Here is a 21,897-nt window from a genome sequence, read left to right as displayed (position 1 = left end):
CAGTCAAATCATAACTGCGTCCAAGTCTAGCGGCCGCTGGCTGGCTCGCCACTTAGGTGGTGCTGCTGCTGCATGGCTAGCAGACAGCGCCGCATGTAGAGGACATGCGTAACTGCGCGGCACCACTTTGAAAGATCGGTGAGTCACAGCACTTTTCCCCCGTTTGTAATTTTTGCACAGGTCTTGATGGAGGTGGCCTGTAGATTACTAGCGTCCATAGGTGTTGTTTGACTGGCCGTAAAGTCTTGAGGAAGAGGCTTCCCGTACGGACGGAAGTGTCCCCGATGATAATTGGTCAAGATGACAGGAGACGTGGGGGTCGAATCTGCTTGGGCCAACGATGGAAAAGAAAAATCTCATCCTTGTAGCCAATTGTAATAACTTCAAGTTGAACAAATATATTTCAAGGAAGACGCAATGCATGAAAGTAACAGATCAAGTAACAGAGTAAGACTGAGTCCAAGTCTAGCGGCTGCTGGCTGGCTGCCCGTTTAGGTGGCGCTGCTGCTCCATGGCTGGCAGACAGCACTGCATGTAGAGGACGCACGTAACTGGGCGGTGGCACTTTGAAAGATCGGCGAGTCACAATATCTTTGTGTCAAATGTCCTGCCCGTTATTCCAATGTATATCTTCTCACAATCTCTGCAACTGAGCTGATGGATACCACATTATTGGTATCTGTTTAGTTTTGGTTTTAGTTTTGGGATGTGCTTTTGTATGGAACTGTTTGTTTTGTAAGCAATGTTTATGTCTTGTGTTTTGAATACGTTTCCTATTTTAGGAGTGAATTTGTTGTGGTAGGTCACTGTATGCCATTTTTTTGTTGTAGTGCAAGTTGTCCGAGTTAGTGTGGTTTGGTTAAGTTTTCTTCCTTATTTGTCCCTTTATTTTTTTGTTTAGTTTGTCTACCATTGTTTCTTTGTGTCCACTTTTAATGCCACTTGTTTTATAATGGCTAACTCATTTAGGTAACTAGAAGTGTTTTGGGGGATCCTGGTTTGAAGTTTCATTTAAGATAATGTCGCTTGTTATGGGTTTTCTGTATATGTCAAATGTGTGTTTATTATTGTCTTTTCTTATGGTTATATCTAAAAAGTTCAGAGTGTTTTCATGTTCTTCTTTTATTGTGAACTTTATGGTTTTGTGTACGATATTTATGTCTTTGTGTAGCTGCTGTTTTCTGTTTTTAGGTTCATCTATCATGCATATTATGTCATCCATGTATCTGTACCAGTACATGACGTAGCTTTCCTTTGTTATTATGTCTTCAAATATTAGTTTTTCTATGTGATTCATGAAAATGTTGGCCAATGTTCCCGAGATAGGAGAACCCATAGGTAAACCTTCTTGTATGTAGTATTCTTGATTGAATTCAAAATAATTTTGTTGTGTTATCAACTGCAATAATTTTATGGCTTCATCTGTGTGTTCATGAGATAGCTGGTTGTGTGTTTTCCTATTGTATTCAATTATTTTTATGGTTTCATTAACAGGGATACAACTGTACATACTTTCTGCATTGAAGGAGAGCAATGTTGCTGTGTCACAGATTTTAATGTCTATTACATGCTATACCAGTTGAGAGGTATTTCTGATTGTACTATCATTTTCTAGTTTATAATACTGGGTGAACTGTGAGTGCATTTGTTTTGCTAGCAGGTATGTAGGAGCTGCTGTGAAATTTACTACTAGATGGACTGATAATTTTCTTTATGGACCTTTGGTTGGAATCTCATGTTGGGGGCTTGAGTTTTTTTTTGTGAGTCTCTGTTTCTCTTTGTAAATGTGGACTCTATGTTTCTGAGTGTGTTTTTAACATGTGTTCGACTTCTGTTAGTTGGGTTTGATGTTAACCTTTTTACGTTGTTTTTGCAGATGAATTCTTCTGTTTTTTCAATGTATTCTTTTGTTTTCATGAGGACAACACTACTACCTTTGTCAGATTTTGTTGTTATGACATTTTCTGTTTGCAGTTTTTTCTTCAGCTTTTTAGTCTGTGTTTCATCACAATTATTTTTGAACTTATTGTTTTTTAAATATGTGTTGCTATGTTTTTAATTTCTTCTTTTATTATATCCCTAGTTAGCCCTGTGCTTACACTACTGTTTTCAGTTTTTTCTTCTACAGTGAGAATATATTCAGACTTTATAATGAGATCTTGTATCTGTTGTTCATTTACTGGTGAGTCAACATTGTGTTTTAGACCTTTTTCTAAGAGCTGTTTTGCGTTTTCTTCTAGTATTATATCCATAAGACTGAACACCCTAGGATATAAATTGTGTATATGAATGTGTTTGCTGTTATGGGTCTTGTGTAAAGAACATCATAGACCAAGCAATATTGAAAACGAAATAAATATTATAAAAATCAGTAAAGACAGACACTTCCTACCTCCCCAAGAAAATTTCCACATACAAAAAGCATTAACACAAAATAAACAGTTGCTCAATGACTAGATAAATATTGGAAACCAGACTATTCAGAATAATTGATGAAATCACATGACAAAGAAAAGAGCCTTTGCCATCCTTCACTCCCTCCCACAATTCCCCCCCCCCCCCCCCCCCCCCTCACAGTTTCATTTCACCTCTTGCTCCTCACCTTCTGTAATCTACACTCCATCACACTGCTGTATAGTTACGTCCACTCATCACGGTTTCACCCCCACCATCAATCAATCTCCGTCACTATTCCTTCTCTACTCTTACACAGTATATAAATACACAGAAACATACTTGAATGGAGTTACACACATACAATAATCTAATTTAAAAAAGAATATTTGTAGGCCAAACACAAACATCAACACAAACTTTAAGTATGAAAAGAAGCAGAATACAGTAGTGTCAATAAATGTGTATTGTAAGAAATGCATAGTGCTGCAGAACATCTAAAAAGTAGACAAAAATTATCAGTGTCTAGCATAGAAAAACAATGATGTGCTAACAGACGGCATTTCCCGATGTAAGCGAGAAAGCAGTCGAAAAATGACCGTAAGTACAAACCAAGCTATTCTTAACTAACTGTTTTTTGATCTAAAAAGCAAATCAAAATGTAAATAAACTTAATTACAGACCACTGATGATGCTTTACCTCAATAAAGCAAAACGAGTCTGGTGAAAAAAATCACGCATTTTTGTAGTTGCAACAACACATCAAAAATACCCTCATGAATTATAAAGCAACTTCGGACATTATGGCCACAGAAATGAAGATACAAAATCATTGCCAAGGAACTTTTAATGAACTGAAATGTATGTTATTTAGAACAGAGAAGTGTAAAAGGCATTCTAGATTGATTTAAGCCAAGTCCTCTCAAGAGAACTGTGACAGATATATATTTCAGCAGCAGCCAGAACACCTGGTTTACTTCTTAATACTTTGTGCTTTGATTTCCTTTTCTGAAGGCAACGCATCAAGACTTCATAACAGGTTTTGATAATGTTAGATAAGTGTAATCATATTTGTCCCAAACATAATTTTATTTGCTGTCTATGCATTTGGTGGGTATTCTCCATAAATTGCCACTACATCAATCAGTTGATTTTTTGAAAGTTACTGTATGCATATAATTAAACAATTAAAAAACCATAACTACTACTATTAAGCAGAAACTCTGACATAGCAGTTTGGGGGCGTGGGGGGGGGGGGGGGGAGGGGGGAGGTAGGGGATGAGGAGCGAGGAGCGTTTTAAACTATAGTTGCTTTCGGTACTGGTAAAGACTGAGCATGAATTACCACATTTATAACACTGCCAACCTCAGCAAATAATTGCAGTGTAGCAATTAATGAATGATTTGTATACTCCTCTTGCTTTGTTTTGTGTACTGCTGCTGCTGTATGACAGAAAGAGATAGGTGCCTGTTGTTCGGTGGAGCTCAAGCTTATGAGCTATGCCTCTAAACTGATGACAGGCAGTTTGATCCTGGCATCTTGATGGTGTGCTAACAATTAGTATGAATGGTGTTGGCCAGAGGTACTTGTGATTTAGTTGTCATGAATTGGTGAAGCCATCTGGTGGCATTGAGATGCTGCACCCTAAGGCCCAGTGTGTGGATAAGTTGTTCTCGTAGAAGAGCCATGGTTTTGTGTACTGGTCAGTGTTTTCTTTTCTTATTTGGAATGAGTGAAGAGACTAAATTCTGAACTATCAAGGGGTTTGAACAAAATTCTCACAATATCAGACTACATGTCAGTTTTGCTTTCGCAGAAGCACGCACAGTACACAGTCTTAAGCCTGATACACACCAGACCAGAAATTTAGTCACATGATGAGTGCTACACTAAACTTAGAGTCAGAATGGTATCGTTTAGTAAAGTCAGTCACCAAAATGATTTAGTGAGCTAAATCCAGCAAGATGAATGGTGGTTGGTCAAGTAGCTTTTCCCACCACAGCTCACATGCCAGTGGATACAAGTGAACAGCCATCTGTTTAGTACTGCGCATTATTGTCTGTTTTCATTCCACTCCATATTCACAGCCATCTGTTTTTTGTGGATCAGCAACAAAGATCTTTACATAGAAAAGGAGTACTTGCGTAACATGAAACGTCGACTGTACAAAAATAAAGCAGCCAATGTAGCTGCAATCACAGAGCTAGAAAGGATGATGGGAATACTGGGGTTTCAGGAGAAGGAGATTAACCAGATTAGTAAAAGCTTCATACAATTCAATAGGTTTGCCTTCACCTTACACTCCAAGTCAAGGAAGCAAGAACTCCACTGGAAGGAAGCAAGAACTCCACTGGAAGTGCATTGAGCATGGGAGAGACACACCCCTCTCTCCATAGAGAAGCATCACATGTTATCACAATACTTCAAACTCAGAACATAGGGTGTCAAAATATAATGAAACATGAACACATTCTTCTCATTCGTAAATAAACTTGACACATTCTCCACCAGACGTTGTCACTTCATGAATGACAGCTGATAATTTTGATTTCATTTCATGTTGTGTAATGAAGTCTTGTTTTAAAATATATTTTGTTTTATCTTACAATAACAGGGTGTATATGCGGACAAGGAAAAAAAAAACCCTGATTTTTTTCCAGTTGAAAATACACTTTGTCCCGTGTTAAAATACACTCTTTCCATGTTAAGTGACAGTGTACTTTCCCTAGGAACTGTAAATCCTTTGAATGGTTACGGTTTTATACACCGGTGTAGAATTTCCCGGCACTTTAGACAGCAAAACTCGGGGGAGAAAAACACGTTTTGGAAAGATCTTTGATTTGCAGCAACAAGTATGCTGCATATTTCCGTATTACGAAAGTGTAAATGCAAATTCCACCAAACACCGCATGCTACTTTCTGAAGCACTGAAACTGAGATTGCAATGCACTTTTGTAAGCCAGTCACAGCTTATGTCATGTGACCCAGCCAGCCAATGACAGTGGATATTCAGGGTACAGGACACGTGATGTAGTCAGCCAATAGCAACAACATTGTTAAGAGTAGTGCGAACAAACAAATAGGAAAAGTTAATGGTTGAAATTAATATACAGTGCTACAGCAAGAAAAGAAAAGCTTTCACATATAATATTGGTCTCGGAGATTTGTGGGGACATAAACCACTGGCTCTACCTCTCAAAAATATCGCTGCCCTACCACAGCAAGATCAGTTCTCTGCAGCAGCACTCTATGCCACATGCTTCGTGTATACGCTGTGAGAATAAAAGTACTCATAATACGGGACAGGAGTGTGTGTGATTATTTATCCTCGTAATTACCACACCCGCTCTCCACATCCTATAGATTAATAAGCTGCCAGAGATGGTAAGCTTTATTTTTCTTGTGCATGTTACAATTTAAGATATATCACACAATGTGCCACTAAAATTTTTAACAATGACATAAATGCCAGATCTATTGGGCTCGAAATTCTTCTATGGCTCGTCCTCAAAAAGCTGAGTTTTAAATGAGAGTCAAACGGTCTGTGATATAAGAAATTCATCATACATTCTCGCACATCGTTCACCTTGCATAAAAGGAAATATACTCTGAAACTAACGCTTTTCAAACCCCATTCACAATATTTTCCTGTGACCTGTTAGGTTCCTTTTTAGCAGTTGCCACAGAGCGCCATACTAAAATGCATAATTCGGCTTAAAAGTGCACATTTGCATGTCCAGATTCCCAATGAAGTAGGCCTCGATCTGATATTAAGCTTTTCAGTGTGGTTGCAGGATGTAAATTTTCCTTGAATACCAGTACTGTATTATCTCATGCTTGGTTCTTTATTATGACATAATGCCATTATGTGCTAGAAGATGAAAACGTACACTTCAAATGCAATGAACATTTGACACAAGTCAATGGAGTGAAATTAAATACTTCTTTTCAAATAAATTGACTGTCTTGGCAGAAAAGATTACTAAAAGCCAAATTTCTTTAACAAACTGACAAAATTAACAACATTTCTCTTCAAGGCGATTGGCTGTCAGAAAGATAGAAATAAAATAAGATCTGAAACTAATAACATATTTTAGCCTTCCATAATTATGTGAACGTATTTTAATTCACTCGATGGCTCCCGGCCACAGAAATTTGTTTTGTTTTCATTTGACATGAGAACTGCAAATGAAGAGGAAACAGCAAAACCACTAAACGTAAACATGGGTCACATGGAGACTACCCCCCCTCCACCCTGGATCTACGATATTTCCGAACCTGGCAATACCAGATAGGGTCGCCCCTCCCACGAGCATTTGAGATACGACACCACGAATATAAAAAAAAATTGACTTTTCAAAAATATGTTCATTTCGTAGCGCACATCTTTCTGAAGAGTGTGATACATAAAACATGTATGTTCGAGGAAATGTAAGACACCTTATTTGGTCTTAAGTGTGCCAAAGTGCAGTGCCTCGCCTCTTCAGACCGCATTCTTCAATTGCACATCACTGTATTTCGCTCTGTGGAATTCAAATGTGTATATTTTGTAATTGATGCCATCAAATTATATTCAGGACAGTGGAAATTAAAGCATCCTGTGGTGCCTCTCCTGTTCCCAGTCCGCCAGTTTTATGTCCTGCCTCTTTTTAACTGACAACTAGTACTGGATGGGATTATCTGTAACTGGGAGAACATGAACGCTTCAGAAAATTTCTACTCTTTATTGCCTATTAGCTAATAACTTGCTGTTTTGTGCGATATAAAATTAAATATAGGATACATAAAAGCAGTAAATACAAGAGACAAGCAAGACAGTAAACTTTTCTTCAATCCTTAGACCCTAGCACTTTTTTCTCTGATCTGGCTCTAGCTTTACATGGCATGCTTTATTTCTGCGGAAGAATCTATTACCTCATCAAAGTTTATCGAACATTTTAGTACATGAAAAATCAAAATGTCGTTATCTAATACTGAAAAAGCTGTTAATACAAATAGTACTGAAGACTGGTGTGATTCTCCATCTGATTATGTCTATTTTGCCCATCAGCTAGATGAAAGGAAATAGGCCTGTCTAATATTGCAACAATTGTAGCACACGCCAAATAAATGAGACCTTTTTGGCACAAATGGTCATTTTTATAGCACGACAGAATATAATTCACAAAGTACCAATATCAAATGCCTATCAGGCCTACTAAAAACAAAAAGCTTTATGTTAGGAAACAGTTTCACATTTCATTCACACGCTGAAGCTTCTCAAGCATTAGATCGGAAAGTAGTAGTATGAAATTTTTGAATAAATTTGGAATCATCATAGTCTTCCATAATTTGTGTGATGTCCCTGTTACTTCATCTTCCTCATTCCAACAAACAATCTTGTCATCACTAATTCTGTAACTAATCCTGCCAGTGTCAAAACTTATTCTCTTGTTAGCTTCAGTAACCCTGCCAGAATCACCGGTTTAGTTATCCCGTGTTTATTCTCCGGTTAGATGTTATTACTTGTTCATATAACGCTTATTCCACACTACTCCCAGAATAGAACATAAGTGGCTGCTAGACCGAGAACTGTACAACTGGCCCTTACTAGTGCAGTGATCTGGCCAAAAATGTTCTGTCAAAATTTCATTTTCTTGGGTACACTGAGAAGGTAACACATAATCTTTCTTACCTGTTATTCCTGTTTGACGTTTATTTCCACTCTGGTAGTCTGAATCTATAGATTGCACTAGTAATTACAACAAAGCTGATCATTCGCAAACCCAGTCAACCACATAAGCAGTGATTGGCATTCACCCTTTTGGGTTTATTCCATTCAGCTCGTGTAGACCCGTTCCTTTTGTCTGTAGGAAATTTCATTTCTAGAGCGACCGGGATTCCCCTGGCAAGGACATCATGTACGCTATTCACGCATTCAAAAATCAACTTATGATACATTCAGAAATCAACTTAAAATGCATTAAAAATGTTCAAAAACCAACAGGGATGCGTTTCCAAATCTTATGGGTAATCAATAGACCGATGTGCGATGGATGCTAGGCGCTTTGTGAAATAAGGTTTTTTCCTCAAGAGCATGGATTTGGTGCCCCCACTGAAATTGCTGTTGGGGGCAGATACCCTGGTCCTCCCCCTCCCTACCCGGCCCCTAGATCCAGGCCTGCTGCGCATGCGTGAACCAGACACCTTGGGCATGCCAGTAAAATTTTTCTGGATAGCATCTGGCTGCTCTTGCTGCTACAACTTATATGGCTAACAGCCATACATCTGTAGCCAGGAGCGGGAGATGGTACTACTCGTACGCAACTCAACCACGCATGAGCTCGCTTGCAACTGCTCAAACAAATCTATGTAAACAGTTGTGACGTCACACTCATTGGAGGCAATTTGTTGTTATGAAGCATAGCAAAGTTTTCCTATAGGCTTTGACACATTTCGCTGTCGGCAGATGCTTCCATGAGCACTGTGTTTTGTTGTTGTATGTGGCATGTTTCCTTTGCAACTTAAATTTTATTTACTTTTTTTCCTCTCGTTCATGTTTTATTGCTGCAGTATTAAAAAGGAAGGTTTATCTGTTTAGCAAGAGTAATAGAAGGCAGATTTCAGACTACCTAACAGATCAAAACGAAAATTTCTGTTACGACACTGACAATGTTGAGTGTTTATGGAAAAAGTGCAAGGATATAGTAAAATGTGTTTTAGACAGGTACGTGCCGAGTACAACTGTGAGGGACGGGAATAACCCACCGTGGTTCAACAACAAAGTTAGGAAACTACTGCGAAAGCAAAGAGAACGTCACTCCAAGTTTAAACGCAGCCAAAACCTCTCAGATAAACAGAAGTTAAACGATGTCAAAGTTAGAGTAAGGAGGTCTATGCGTGAAGCATTCAGTGGATTCGAAGTAAAATTCTATGTACCGACTTGACAGGAAATCCTAGGAAGTTCTGCTCTAACGTTAAATCAGTCAGTGGTTCGAAACAGCATATCCAGACACTCCGGAATGGTGATGGAATTGAAACAGAGGATGACACGCGTAAAGATGAAATAGTAAACACCTTTTTCCAAAGCTGTTTCACAGAAGAAGACCGAACTGCAGTTCCTTCTCTAAATCCTCGCACAAACGAAAAAATGGCTGACATTGAAATAAGTGTCCAAGGAATAGAAAAGTAACTGGAATCACTCAAAAGAGGAAAGTCCACTGGACCTGACGGGATACCAATTCGATTCTACACAGAGTACACGAAAGAACTTGCCCCCCTTCTAACAGCCGTGTAACGCAAGTCTCAATTGAGGAACGGAAGGTTCCAAATGATTGGAAAAGAGCACAGGTAGTCCCAGTTTTCAAGAAGGGTCGTCGAGCAGATGCGCAAAACTATAGACCTATATCTCTGACGTCGATCTGTTGTAGAATTTTAGAACATGTTTTTTGCTCGAGTATCATGTCGTTTTTGGAAACCCAGAATCTACTTTGTAGGAATCAACATGGATTCCGGAAACAGCTATCGTGTGAGACCCAACTCGCTTTATTTGTTCATGAGACCCAGAAAATATTAAATACAGGCTCCCAGGTAGATGTCATTTTTCTTTACTTCCGGAAGGCGTTCGATACAGTTTCGCACTGTCGCCTGATAAACAAAGTAAGAGCCTATGGAATATCAGACCAGCTGTGTGGCTGGATTGAAGAGTTTTTAGCAAACAGAACACACCATGTTGTTATCAATGGAGAGACATCTACAGACGTTAAAGTAACCTCTGGCATGCCACAGGGGATGTTATGGGACCATTGCTTTTCACAATGTATATAAATGACCTAGTAGATAGTGTCGGAAGTTCCATGCGGCTTTTCGCATATGATGCTGTATTATACAGAGAAGTCGCAGCATTAGAAAATTGTAGTGAAATGCAGGAAGATCTGCAGCGGATAGGCACTTGGTGCAGGGAGTGGCAACTGACCCGTAACATAGACAAATGTAATGTATTGCGAATACATAGAAAGAAGGATCCTTTATTGTATGATTATATGATAGCGGAACAAACACTGGTAGCAGTTACTTCTGTAAAATATCTGGGAGTATGCATGCGGAACGATTTGAAGTGGAATGATCATATAAAATTAATTGTTGGTAAGGCGGGTACCAGGTTGAGATTGATTGGGAGAGTCCTTAGAAAATGTAGTCCATCAACAAAGGAGGTGACTAACAAAACACTCATTCGACCTATACTCGAGTATTGCTCATCAGTGTGGGATCCGTACCAGATCGGGTTGACAGAGGAGTTAGAGAAGATCCAAAGAAGAGCAGTGCGTTTCGTCACAGGGTTATTTGGTAACTGTGATAGCGTTACGGAGATGTTTAGCAAACTCAAGTGGCAGACTGCAAGAGAGGTGCTATGCATCGCAGTGTTGCTTGCTCACCAGGTTTCAAGAGGGTGCGTTTCTGGCTGAGGTATCGAATATATTGCTTCCCCCTACTTACACCTCCCGAGGAGATCACGAATGTGAAATTAGAGAGATTCGAGTGCGCACGGAGGCTTTCAGACAGTCGTTCTTCCTGCGAACCATACACGACTGGAACAGAAAAGGGAGGCAATGACAGTGGTATGTAAAGTGCCCTCCATCACACACTGTTGGGTGGCTTGCGGAGTATAAATGTAGATGTAGAATCTGCAGTAGTGGGATACAGTAACATACTTTGTTACAGTATCGGATTTTACCAGTCAAAATTACAAAAATTTAACTGAAAACTAAAACAATGAAAAGTTCCTGGGATCCTAAAAAATTCCCGGGTTTTTCCTGGATTTCTCCCAGATGTAAAAATTTGGGGTTTTTTCCCTCCGATTTGTTTACACCCTGAATAATTACTTGAAAACATATCATATTAAAATAAATAAAATATGCATACACAAAACCTTAAGAGATAATTTTTCAGTCCTCAACTTGATGAAGTCCTTCCACACCTCATAAATAGCATCAAAAATTTCTTAAAGAAATAGTTGACTTCCCTAATCGAAAGAGGTATGTCAGGGTCCTTAAACAACACCCAGTGGCAAAAAGGTACAACACTGATTGCAGTTTACTTTCTACAAGTGTGGCTTCTATTAGATGAGTATCTGAACACTGAATTTTACTATACACTTCTTATAACAGAAATCTGATGCAACTTCCCAATATCCTCAGCGTTGAAAAGCATTCTTTTGGGTCTTCAGTCATGAGTTCTTACAGAAGCACTGGATGCTACATGCAACTCTCTTTCCATTTTTGTACTCACTTTGTCTTTCTCTTCCTTACAGTTTCAATCTTTACTTCCACCTCGTCAAGTGCAACAATTGCAGCAAGATGTATACCTTGGTTAGCTCCTGTGCTCTGAATCACGTTGCAGTGCAAACTTGACAACAGCCAACACTTGACTGCCAATTAAACCAAGTGTGAATGTGCACTTACATACTTGCTGTTTTGCTTTCAAGTAGAGCTGCTGAATCACTTGGTACTTGACTGAATTACTGGTCAAGTGTGAACCAGCATATAGGGTACCATTGTGAGAGGGAGGTGAGGCTTTTTCTCCCAAACAGTTTCTCTCCCATTAAGGGGCATCTAAGTTCTCATTTATTCATTCTTGTGGCCATCTGCCAATTTACAATGTCCACACTACACTACTACAGTTATAGTAACAACAGAAACAATATTAACAATAATTATTCAACAATGATTGCTTTCTGAATAGACAAAGTTTGAATTATCCTACCAGAAATGGAGAATATTCTGGAGGATCAGATACCATTTGCTTAGTTCTGTGGAGCTATTGCTGGGTGGAGGCAGGAGAAATATCTACACACTATAAGTAAAAAGGATATGATTTATGTTTTCACACTCTGGGCCATATTAGGTTCACAGAGGAATATGTGTCAGTGGCTGGTTCACAGTAGCAAAATTAAGACATACACTCATAAGCCCTAATCTTCCCTGCATTTATAATTGACCAGTTGTAGCTATCACATATTCTATAAGATTTCATGTAGTGCGCAGTGATAATTATTAAAGACATGAAAACCTTATTTCAATTGTACTGGTTCATACTGCAAAGTTTTAAGGAAAAAATGAATACTGGCTGTTGCAACAGAGAAAGAATATTTTATGTAAGGAACTCAAGACAACCAACTATGTGGTCCAATAACTCATCATCTTTTGAATTTTCAAATGCTAAATGTATGTACATGTTACATTCATTTCCAATATACAGTGTCCCATTTATCTTGACCACCCTAAATAACTGTTTGTCCAGATGCAAATTACAATATGTTTCAAGCAAATGTTCTTTAGCCATCATGGGAATATCAATCAGCATGATTGCCTTCATTGTAGCTTTTTTTTTTTTTTTTTTTTTTTTAATACAAAGATATGAACAGCAGTATGACTTTTTAAAATGTCACCCTGTATTTTTTATTCAGTAATGCATTTCCTCTCCTAAAGACCTATTAAAAAAAAGTATCACAGTGTACCATTCACTGAAACACATTATTAATTACATAACTTAACACTGACATTAACGCTCTCAGCGCTTAGTGCCGGTACTGGGGGTAATGGAACACATCCATGTGCTGATGTTGGCAGGGGACAAATGTAGTAGAATGCACACCCATCATTCTGTTGTCCATTGTTAGCTGAAGAGTTTTGTGAGTAGAATGTACACCAACAAACAGAAGGTAGAAATGCTACTCATCTATGGGGAATGCAAGTTAGCACAACAGTAACTGTAATACTGTTTTCTTATGTATGGGTACATTAAATACAGTTGTTTAATCCTTTTAAGTACTGTTGTGTAGAGTAGGCATACAGTAAAGGCTGTCCTTCCTACAAACTGCACCGACATAAAGTTTCTATTATTGTAGTTGTTGAAGGTAGGCAAAATGCTACACAGGCAGCGGAACTGTACAGAGAGCGATATCCTGACAAGAACCCTCTTTTCTGACGGAAATTTTCTAGTCTTGTTGCGATGCTTCAGGAAACGGGAAGTTTCAACCCATGACAACGCAATCGTTGTAACACTCGCACACACGAAGCTGCCGAAGTTACGTTCTTGTTTCTATTGCTATTAATCCACATGTGAGCACACGACAGCTTGAATACGAGACTGGCATTCCTAAAAAGAGTGTACGTTCTATTCTTCCACATCACCGGTTCCATCCTTACCATGTACCCCCTCATCAAGAATTGCGTGGGAATGATTTCCGTAATCGTGTACAGTTGTCAGCGGGCACAGCAGCAAATCCTCGCCAACCCAAACTTCTTCTCCAATGTTTTATTTACCGATGCATGTTCCTTCTCAAACAAAGGACAGGTAAATACAAGGAACATGCATTATTGGTCCAGCGACAACCCACAATGGCTTAGACAGATGGAACATCAGCGTCAATGGAGAGTTAATGTCTGGTGTGGGATGCTTGGTACTACAATTATTGGCCCTTATTTCATCAATGGTAGTCTAAACGGCACAGCGTATCCCACCTTCCTCAGACGAATTCTACCTCCTCTTCTGTATGAAGTGCCACTAAGACCCAGAATGCTTATGTTGTATCAACACAATGGATGTCCAGCACATAATGCCTTGCGTGCATGTCGTGTTCTGAACTGAAGGTATACTGCCAGGTGGATTGGTCGAGGAGGAACAGTTACTTGGCGTGCTAGGTCTCCTGATTAAAATCCTCTGGACTTTTTTCTTTGGGGCTGCATTAAAGACGATGTCCATCGCAATACTCCAACAACTCCAGAGGATGCAGGAACATATTGTGCTTGCTTGTAATTCTCTTCAGCAGGCAACACTGGAAGCAGTAAATAATTCTTTCATTCAACAAGTGCACCAGTGTATTGGTGTCCACGGTCACCACTTTGAGCACCTTTGAATGTTCTACTCCTGGGCAATGGTACAGGAGAGTCCAAACAAATTTTGTGTTATGTTTTTACTTGGTTTTCATTTGTTTTCTGACAACTCCAGCATGTGGACGAGTTTGTGATCCCGGGCTCAAAGTCAATGTTGTGTTATGTAAGTAATAACATTGTTTTTCAGTGAATGGTACACTGCGATACCTCTTGGAATAGATCTTTAGGAGAGGAAATGAATTACCGAATAAAAAATACAGGGTGCCATTTAAAAAAGTCATACTGCTGTTCATATCTTTGTAAAAAATCAAAGTGACAACGAAGGCAATCATGCTGATTGAAGTCTGTATTTTGCAACTGGACAAACAGTTATTTAGAGTGGTCAAGATAAATGGGACACCCTATATAAGAGAGAGAGAGAGAGAGAGAGAGAGAGAGAGAGAGAGAGAGAGAGAGAGAGAGAGAGAGTAAAATCTTAAACACAACTTGGACGTCAATAGAGCCAAGTTACAATAATACAGGCTTCTTGGGATGTCAGGAAGTACAGAACTTCCACAAGAACCCCAATTTGCCTTCCTCTCAGTATTACATTATAAGAACAGGATCTAGTTTACACACTTTTTGATGATCTAAATGAAATTCAATAATAGTAGACCATTTAGGAAAGCAACAAAATCTGCTCACCATAGTATTGAAGGCAGCACTGCGGACACGAGCTTCCTCACAATGGGTGTAGTCCCCAACAAGTCTCAAGAGTGGTTGTATAGTTCCAGCATCAGAACTTATAGAAACTAATTCACCCATCAGCTCCAAACATTTGCATTTTACAGAGTGACTGGTATCTGAAAGATACTGCAAAAATATGCATGGTAATTGCACTTTATATATACAGTAGATACTTTTAATTAACAAGTGGCAGGAAAAGAAAGCAAGGAATAAAACAAACCTGATATTACTATCCACTTTGCTAAATGAATTATCAGATTGAAATTTGTATAAATTCACTTTTTCATATGTTTATAAATCAATACTAACTCATTATCTACTTCAACATACAGGAAAAACTTAGGCTACATATAAAAAGGAATACTTAACAGTACACAACTGTAGATTGTACTGCATACTTTTCAAAATACTTTTAAACAGATGTTGATTAAATTTCAAATGTAATAAAGTTTGGACAATTTCCAACTTACATTAAAAGCAAAGGAAGAAACCTTGGATATATATTTCAACACCAAGCTGAAAACATGAAGGTTCAGCGACTAAAATTTATGAATTTGATACAAGCTTGAAAAACAAATTGACATGACAACGTCTGTACAACACGTTTACAAGAAGTACTACACCTCCTCCATAAACCTGCCCCCTTTCATTTTTTCCTTTGCAGCGATCCAACAACTGTAACAGAACTCTGAACCTGTAGTTGTTTCTGAACTTTAGAGGACAGTTTAGACACAAGTTTCCAAGTGAGCTTTATATTCAAATGGCATTTGAAACTGTGTGCTGATCCAGGACACAAACTCAGAGTCTTTGCTTTCATGGACAATGTTCTTACCAGGCATGATTCATGACCCTTTCTTCACAGCTTCAATTCTGTCAATAGCTTTCTCTTACATTCCAAACTTTATAGAAGCTCTCCTGCAAAGCTTGCTGAACTAGTACTCTTAGAAGAAAGCATATAATGAAGAAATGGCTTAGCCAAAGCCTAGAAATTGTTTCCAAAATGAATCCTGCATTATGCAATGGAGTGTGGACTGTTGTATGAAAAATACATTATGAAACTTTTCCACTGTTATATGTTCACATGAAATGTATATAACTCACTCTTCTGTAAATACAACAATCTCTTAACTGTGGTTGTCACGTTAAAAAATACCCTTTTCCTGTGAATCACGATCAACAAACAGAATGTTTCACTGTCAGCTACGTATAGACATTCTCTGTAAACAAACTCTTTGCAACTCTCTTGCATAATTCTAATCAGCAGAGGCTGGCAATCCCAGAGTAAATACCACAGAGAGTTTGTCGAATATCATAATTTTTAATTCCATATTTTTGTAAAAATTAATGTTCATACATTTACAATATAATGGGTGTCCCTCCTAAGAGTCATCATGTGCATTTTTTTCTGGTGTTTTTGTAAATATCTGCATTGTAGTTTTTGCATTGGAGTCATCCCAAACAAATACTGTTCACCACGTCTATCATGCACGAAAAATAACCAGCGCCCTGACAGCGACGGAGCAGTGCTGCTGCTGGCGGAAGCACACCTTGTGTTTTAATGTCCCTGTTAATACATATCAAATAAAACAAACACAGACACACACACAGAATTACAAGCTTTCGCAACTGGCAGTTGCTTCGTCAGGAAAGAGGGAAGGAGAGGGAAAAATGAAAGGATGTGGGTTTTAAGGCAGAAGATAAGGAGTCATTCCAATCCCGGGAGCGGAAAGACTTCCCTTAGGGGAAAAAAAAGGACAGGTGTACACTCGCACAAACACACACACATATCCATCCGCACATACACAGACACAAGCAGACATATTTAAAGGCAAAGAGTCTTTGCCTTTAAATATGTCTGCTTGTGTCTGTGTATGTGCGGATGGATATGTGTGTGTGTTTGTGCGAGTGTACACCTGTCCTTTTTTTTCCCCTAAGGGAAGTCTTTCCGCTCCCGGGATTGGAATGACTCCTTACCCTCTGCCTTAAAACCCACATCCTTTCATTTTTCCCTCTCCTTCCCTCTTTCCTGACGAAGCAACTGCCAGTTGCGAAAGCTTGTAATTCTGTGTGTGTGTTTGTGTGTTTTGTTCATGTGCCTGTCTGCCGGCGCTTTCCCGCTTGGTAAGTCTTGGAATCTTTGTTTTTAATATATTTTTCCCATGTGGAAGTTTCTTTCTATTTTATTTAAAACAAACACAGAAATAGATTAATTATTTAGCCACATCTGGCTGTTATCTCACAATATGGATATTGCAGTTCCTTGGTTGAATTTATTTAAGATATCTTTTCTTCAACTGATAAAGTATATTTTCGAGCTTCAAGCAAATTGTGCAGAATCGTTGGGAATAGTTCTTGTTCACATCTAAATGCTTGCAAAAAATCAAATGTACTGCAGTATCCAACATGCATAATGCTGTCTCTAGCTCAAAGTAAATCATATGCTGATCCAATTGAATCATGCTGCACACAACACTGATACTTTCTGAGCAACAACTGATTTTTTGTATTCTTCATGTAATTCATCACTGATGGAGACATGAATAAGCTGAAATTATGCAAAACAATTACCCCCTGCCATACAGCATATGATGGCTTGCAGAATATACATGTACTTTTCTGAAGACAACTGATCACTACAATCTGACCAAACTGATTTGAGGCATTGTTTAGCTTGATCTTTATAAGGGGGGAAAAAAATCATCCAACAGTAACATCCAAGAGAAATTTTCAGTTTTTTCACAACATTCTTTCCTTAAAGTCCCAATGTAAACAAACTATTCAGACAATTTCCGAGTTGCTATTATTTTAACACTAACAAATTACAAATGTTAAAACAATAGTAATGTCAGGTCTCAATGGCACCATTTAGTGGTTACTGTAATTTTGAACCTTCATTAGTACTAAATGAGAAAATAATTTCAAGCAACTGTGAAACGTATTTCAGTTCTGTTACATCAATAAAACATACGTTTTGAGAAAGTGCCCTGTTCCTTTTCACACTGTGCACAACGAATTTATTAGCAATATTGTCGAAGCCACACCTTTACTATTAAGCAGACAGCATATTAGATTGCTGTTAAGCAGCAATAACAAAATTTAAAACATTATTACCTGTTTTACAAAGGACACAAGCCTGTGATGTGTTGTGGCATTGTCTGGCAAAAGCTTTCCAAGTTTCAAAAGTGATGATATGCCTTGTGATATAACTTTATGTGACTCCTCATTCTTCATAGCCTGCATTACTTCTTCAATTATAACCTGCAATAAAAATATTTCATTCATCTGATACAGATGAAAATTATAACTAAGAATAAGTAAAAAATTTCCATTATGACAAAGTTAATGTCTTTTTCCTCTTATTATCTCTTGCATTGCAACTTGCTAATAAAAGTATACTGTAAATGATTAGGCATAAAATTCTATTTCAAAACTTTCAGTGAATCACTAGGCTCTCACATACATAAGAGACAACTGCCAAGGAGATTAGTCATACTGAATTAGCACCCAGAAACACTGATTACCAACATTCAGACATAGTCAATTTAGTTCACTAACATCTCAGTTAAGCAAAATCAAATAACAGGAAAGTTCAGGTCAGAATATCAACAATTATGGAAAGGATAGATTGCCACTCACTGTAAAGATGACATGCTGAGTGACACACAGGCAAAATGGAAAAAACTATTACATATTAAGCTTTCAGGCAAAGCCTTCATCAGAAAAGAAAACCACCCAAGCAGTCACAAAAGCAAGCACACCTCGTACACAACTGATCACTATCTCTGATTGCTCAGGCCATACTGAACCTGAAACATGCCGAATGGGAAAAGCAATCCATAATGGAGCGGGGAAGGTATACTGGGGTATGGGTGGGGTAAGAGGGAAACATGCTGCCTGGCAGGGTGTAAAGGGACTACAGGTGGCAGAGAAGGCTACCTGGAGGGTGTACGGAAGGGGGGGAGGGTAAGGGAGTAAGAAAAAAAGGAGGGCGGAAAGGAGAGGAGCAGTGGGGGTGCATTGGCAGACAGCAATGCACAATGAAGGTGAGGGAACCCGAGTTGGGAGGAGGTGATGGGGCAGAGGGTGTGCAGACAGTGGATTACTTTAGGTTGATCCCATCGGTGCAGTTCAGAAAAGCTGGTCGTGGATGAGAGGGTCCAGACGGCCCAGATTGTGAAGCAGCCATTGAAATCAAGCATGTTGTGTTCAGCTGCATGTAGTGCAACAGGGTGGTCCCGTTTGCTTTAGGCCACAGTTTGGAGGTTGCCATTCATCCTGGTGCATAGCTGGTAGGCACTCTTACCAATATAAAAAGCTGAGCAATGATTGCAGCAGAGCTGGTATGTGACATGGACATATGTTTCAGTTGTAGTCTGGCTTGAGCAGCCAGAGATAGCAGTCATGTGTTAGTGATGTATGCTTGCTTGTGTGAATGTGTGTGTGTAGTTTTCTTTTCTAACGAAAGCTTTGCCCAAATGTTTAATGTAAAACAGTATTTTTGTTGTGCCTGTCTGCAACTCAACGTGTCATCTCTAGAGTGAGTAGCAGCCTATCCTTTCCATAATTTTTGATATCTCAGTTAAATACTCAAAAATATAAACATTCATTCCCAGTAATCAACAAGAGTTAATGGTAAGATTAATATTTTACTTGCTCTTTTCTGGTTCTACTGGAAATGCACCAGCAAAACAGTTTAGAATAAGTGAAGAAGTCTTATGATGGAATCACTTATGCTGTGAGATGAAGATGACAGAGTTTACCTAACTGTACACAAATCATCACTTTATTTGCCCTGTACACCAAATTATCAGTTTAATAAGTCATGGCTGTAAAACACTAACACAGAAGCGTTACAGAAGAACTGAATAGCTGGTAGAAGTCTACCTTAGGGAAGATCAGTTTGGATTTTGTAGAAATGTAGGAACACAGGAAGCAATACTGACTCCATGACTTTGTTGTTGTTGTTGTTGTTTTGTTGTTGTTGTCTTCAGTCCTGAGACTGGTTTGATGCAGCTCTCCATGCTACTCTATCCTGTGCAAGCTTCTTCATCTCCCAGTACCTACTGCAACCTACATCCTTCTGAATCTGCTTACTGTATTCATCTCTTGGTCTCCCTCTACGATTTTTACCCTCCACGCTGCCCTCAAATACTAAATTGGTGATCCCTTGATTCCTCAGAACATGTCCTACCAACCAATCCCTTCTTCTGGTCAAGTTGTGCCACAAACTTCTCTTCTCCCCAATCCTATTCAATACTTCCTCATTAGTTATGTGATCTACCCATCTAATCTTCAGCATTCTTCTGTAGCACCACATTTCGAAAGCTTCTATTCTCTTCTTGTCTAAACTATTTATCGTCCATGTTTCACTTCCATACATGGCTACACTCCATACAAATACTTTCAGAAATGACTTCCTGACACTTAAATCTATACTCGATGTTAACAAATTTCTCTTCGTCAGAAACACTTTCCTTGTCATTGCCAGTCTACATTTTATAACCTCTCTACTTCGACCATAAAAAGTTATTTTGCTCCCCAAATAGCAAAACTCCTTTTCTACTTTAAGTGTCTCATTTCCTAATCTAATTCCCTCAGCATCACCCGACTTAAATCGACTACATTCCATTATTCTCATTTTGCTTTTGTTGATGTTCATCTTATATCCTCCTTTCAAGACACTGTCCATTCCGTTCAACTGCTCTTCCAAGTCCTTTGCTGTCCCTGACAGAATTACAATGTCATCGGCGAACCTCAAAGTTTTTATTTCTTCTCCATGGATTTTAATACCTACTACGAATTTTTCTTTACTGCTTGCTCAATATACAGATTGAATAACATCGGGGAGAGGCTGCAACCCTGTCTTACTCCCTTCCCAACCATTGCTTCCCTTTCATGTCCCTCGACTCGTATAAATGCAATCTGGTTTCTATACAAATTGTAAATAGCCTTTCGCTCCCTATATTTTACCCCTGCCACCTCAGAATTTGAAAGAGAGTATTCCAGTCAACATTGTCAAAAGCTTTCTCTAAGTCTACAAATGCTAGAAACATAGGTTTGCCTTTCCTTAATCTTTCTTCTAAGATAAGTCGTAATGGCAGTATTGCCTCACGTGTTCCAGTATTTCTACGGAATCCAAACTGATCTTCCCCAAGGTCGGCTTCTACTAGTTTTTCCATTCGTCTGTAAAGAATTCGAGTTAGTATTTTGCAGCTGTGGCTTATTAAACTGATAGTTCGATAATTTTCACATCTGTCAACACCTGCTTTCTTTGGGATTGGAATTATTATATTCTTCTTGAAGTCTGAGGGTATTTCGCCTGTTTCATACATCTTGCTCACCAGATGGTACAGTTTCGTCAGGACTGGCTCTCCCAAGGCCGTCAGTAGTTCCAATGGAATGTTGTCTACTCCGGGGGCCTTGTTTCGACTCAGTTCTTTCAGTGCTCTGTCAAACTCTTCACGCAGTATTGTATCTCCCATTTCATCTTCATCTACATCCTCTTCCATTTCCATAATATTGTCCTGAAGTACATCGCCCTTGTATAGACCCTCTATATACTCCTTCCACCTTTCTGCTTTCCCTTCTTTGCTTAGAACTGGGTTTCCATCTGAGCTCTTGATATTCATACAAGTGGTTCTCTTTTCTCCAAATGTCTCTTTAATTTTCCTGTAGGCAGTATCTATCTTACCCCTAGTGAGATAAGCCTATACATCCTTACATTTGTCCTCTAGCCATCCCTGCTTAGCCATTTTGCACTAGCTGTCGATCTCATTTTTGAGACATCTGTATTCCTTTTTGCCTGCTTCATTTATTGCATTTTTATATTTTCTCCTTTCATCAATTAAATTCAATATTTCTTCTGTTACCCAAGGATTTCTACTAGCCTTCATCTTTTTACCT

The 21,897-nt window shown here is 38.7% G+C and overlaps 1 protein-coding gene across 1 annotated transcript in view; it reads right to left on the bottom strand.

The window, feature by feature from the left end:
* Positions 1-21,897, bottom strand: part of LOC126336377 (integrator complex subunit 4) — a 102,374-nt gene that overhangs the window by 41,773 nt on the left and 38,704 nt on the right. The window contains exons 4-5 of the mRNA XM_049999991.1: positions 18,106-18,252; positions 14,953-15,120 (exon numbers count right to left, since the gene is read on the bottom strand). Of these exons, the coding sequence (XP_049855948.1) occupies positions 14,953-15,120; positions 18,106-18,252 (315 nt within the window). The remainder of the gene's footprint in view (positions 1-14,952; positions 15,121-18,105; positions 18,253-21,897) is intronic.

The sequence above is a fragment of the Schistocerca gregaria genome, chromosome 2, assembly GCF_023897955.1.
Source record: "Schistocerca gregaria isolate iqSchGreg1 chromosome 2, iqSchGreg1.2, whole genome shotgun sequence".
Lineage (NCBI taxonomy): Eukaryota > Metazoa > Arthropoda > Insecta > Orthoptera > Acrididae > Schistocerca > Schistocerca gregaria.
The sequence above is the reverse complement of the archived record's forward strand: the minus strand, read 5'-3'. Positions and strand labels throughout refer to the sequence as shown.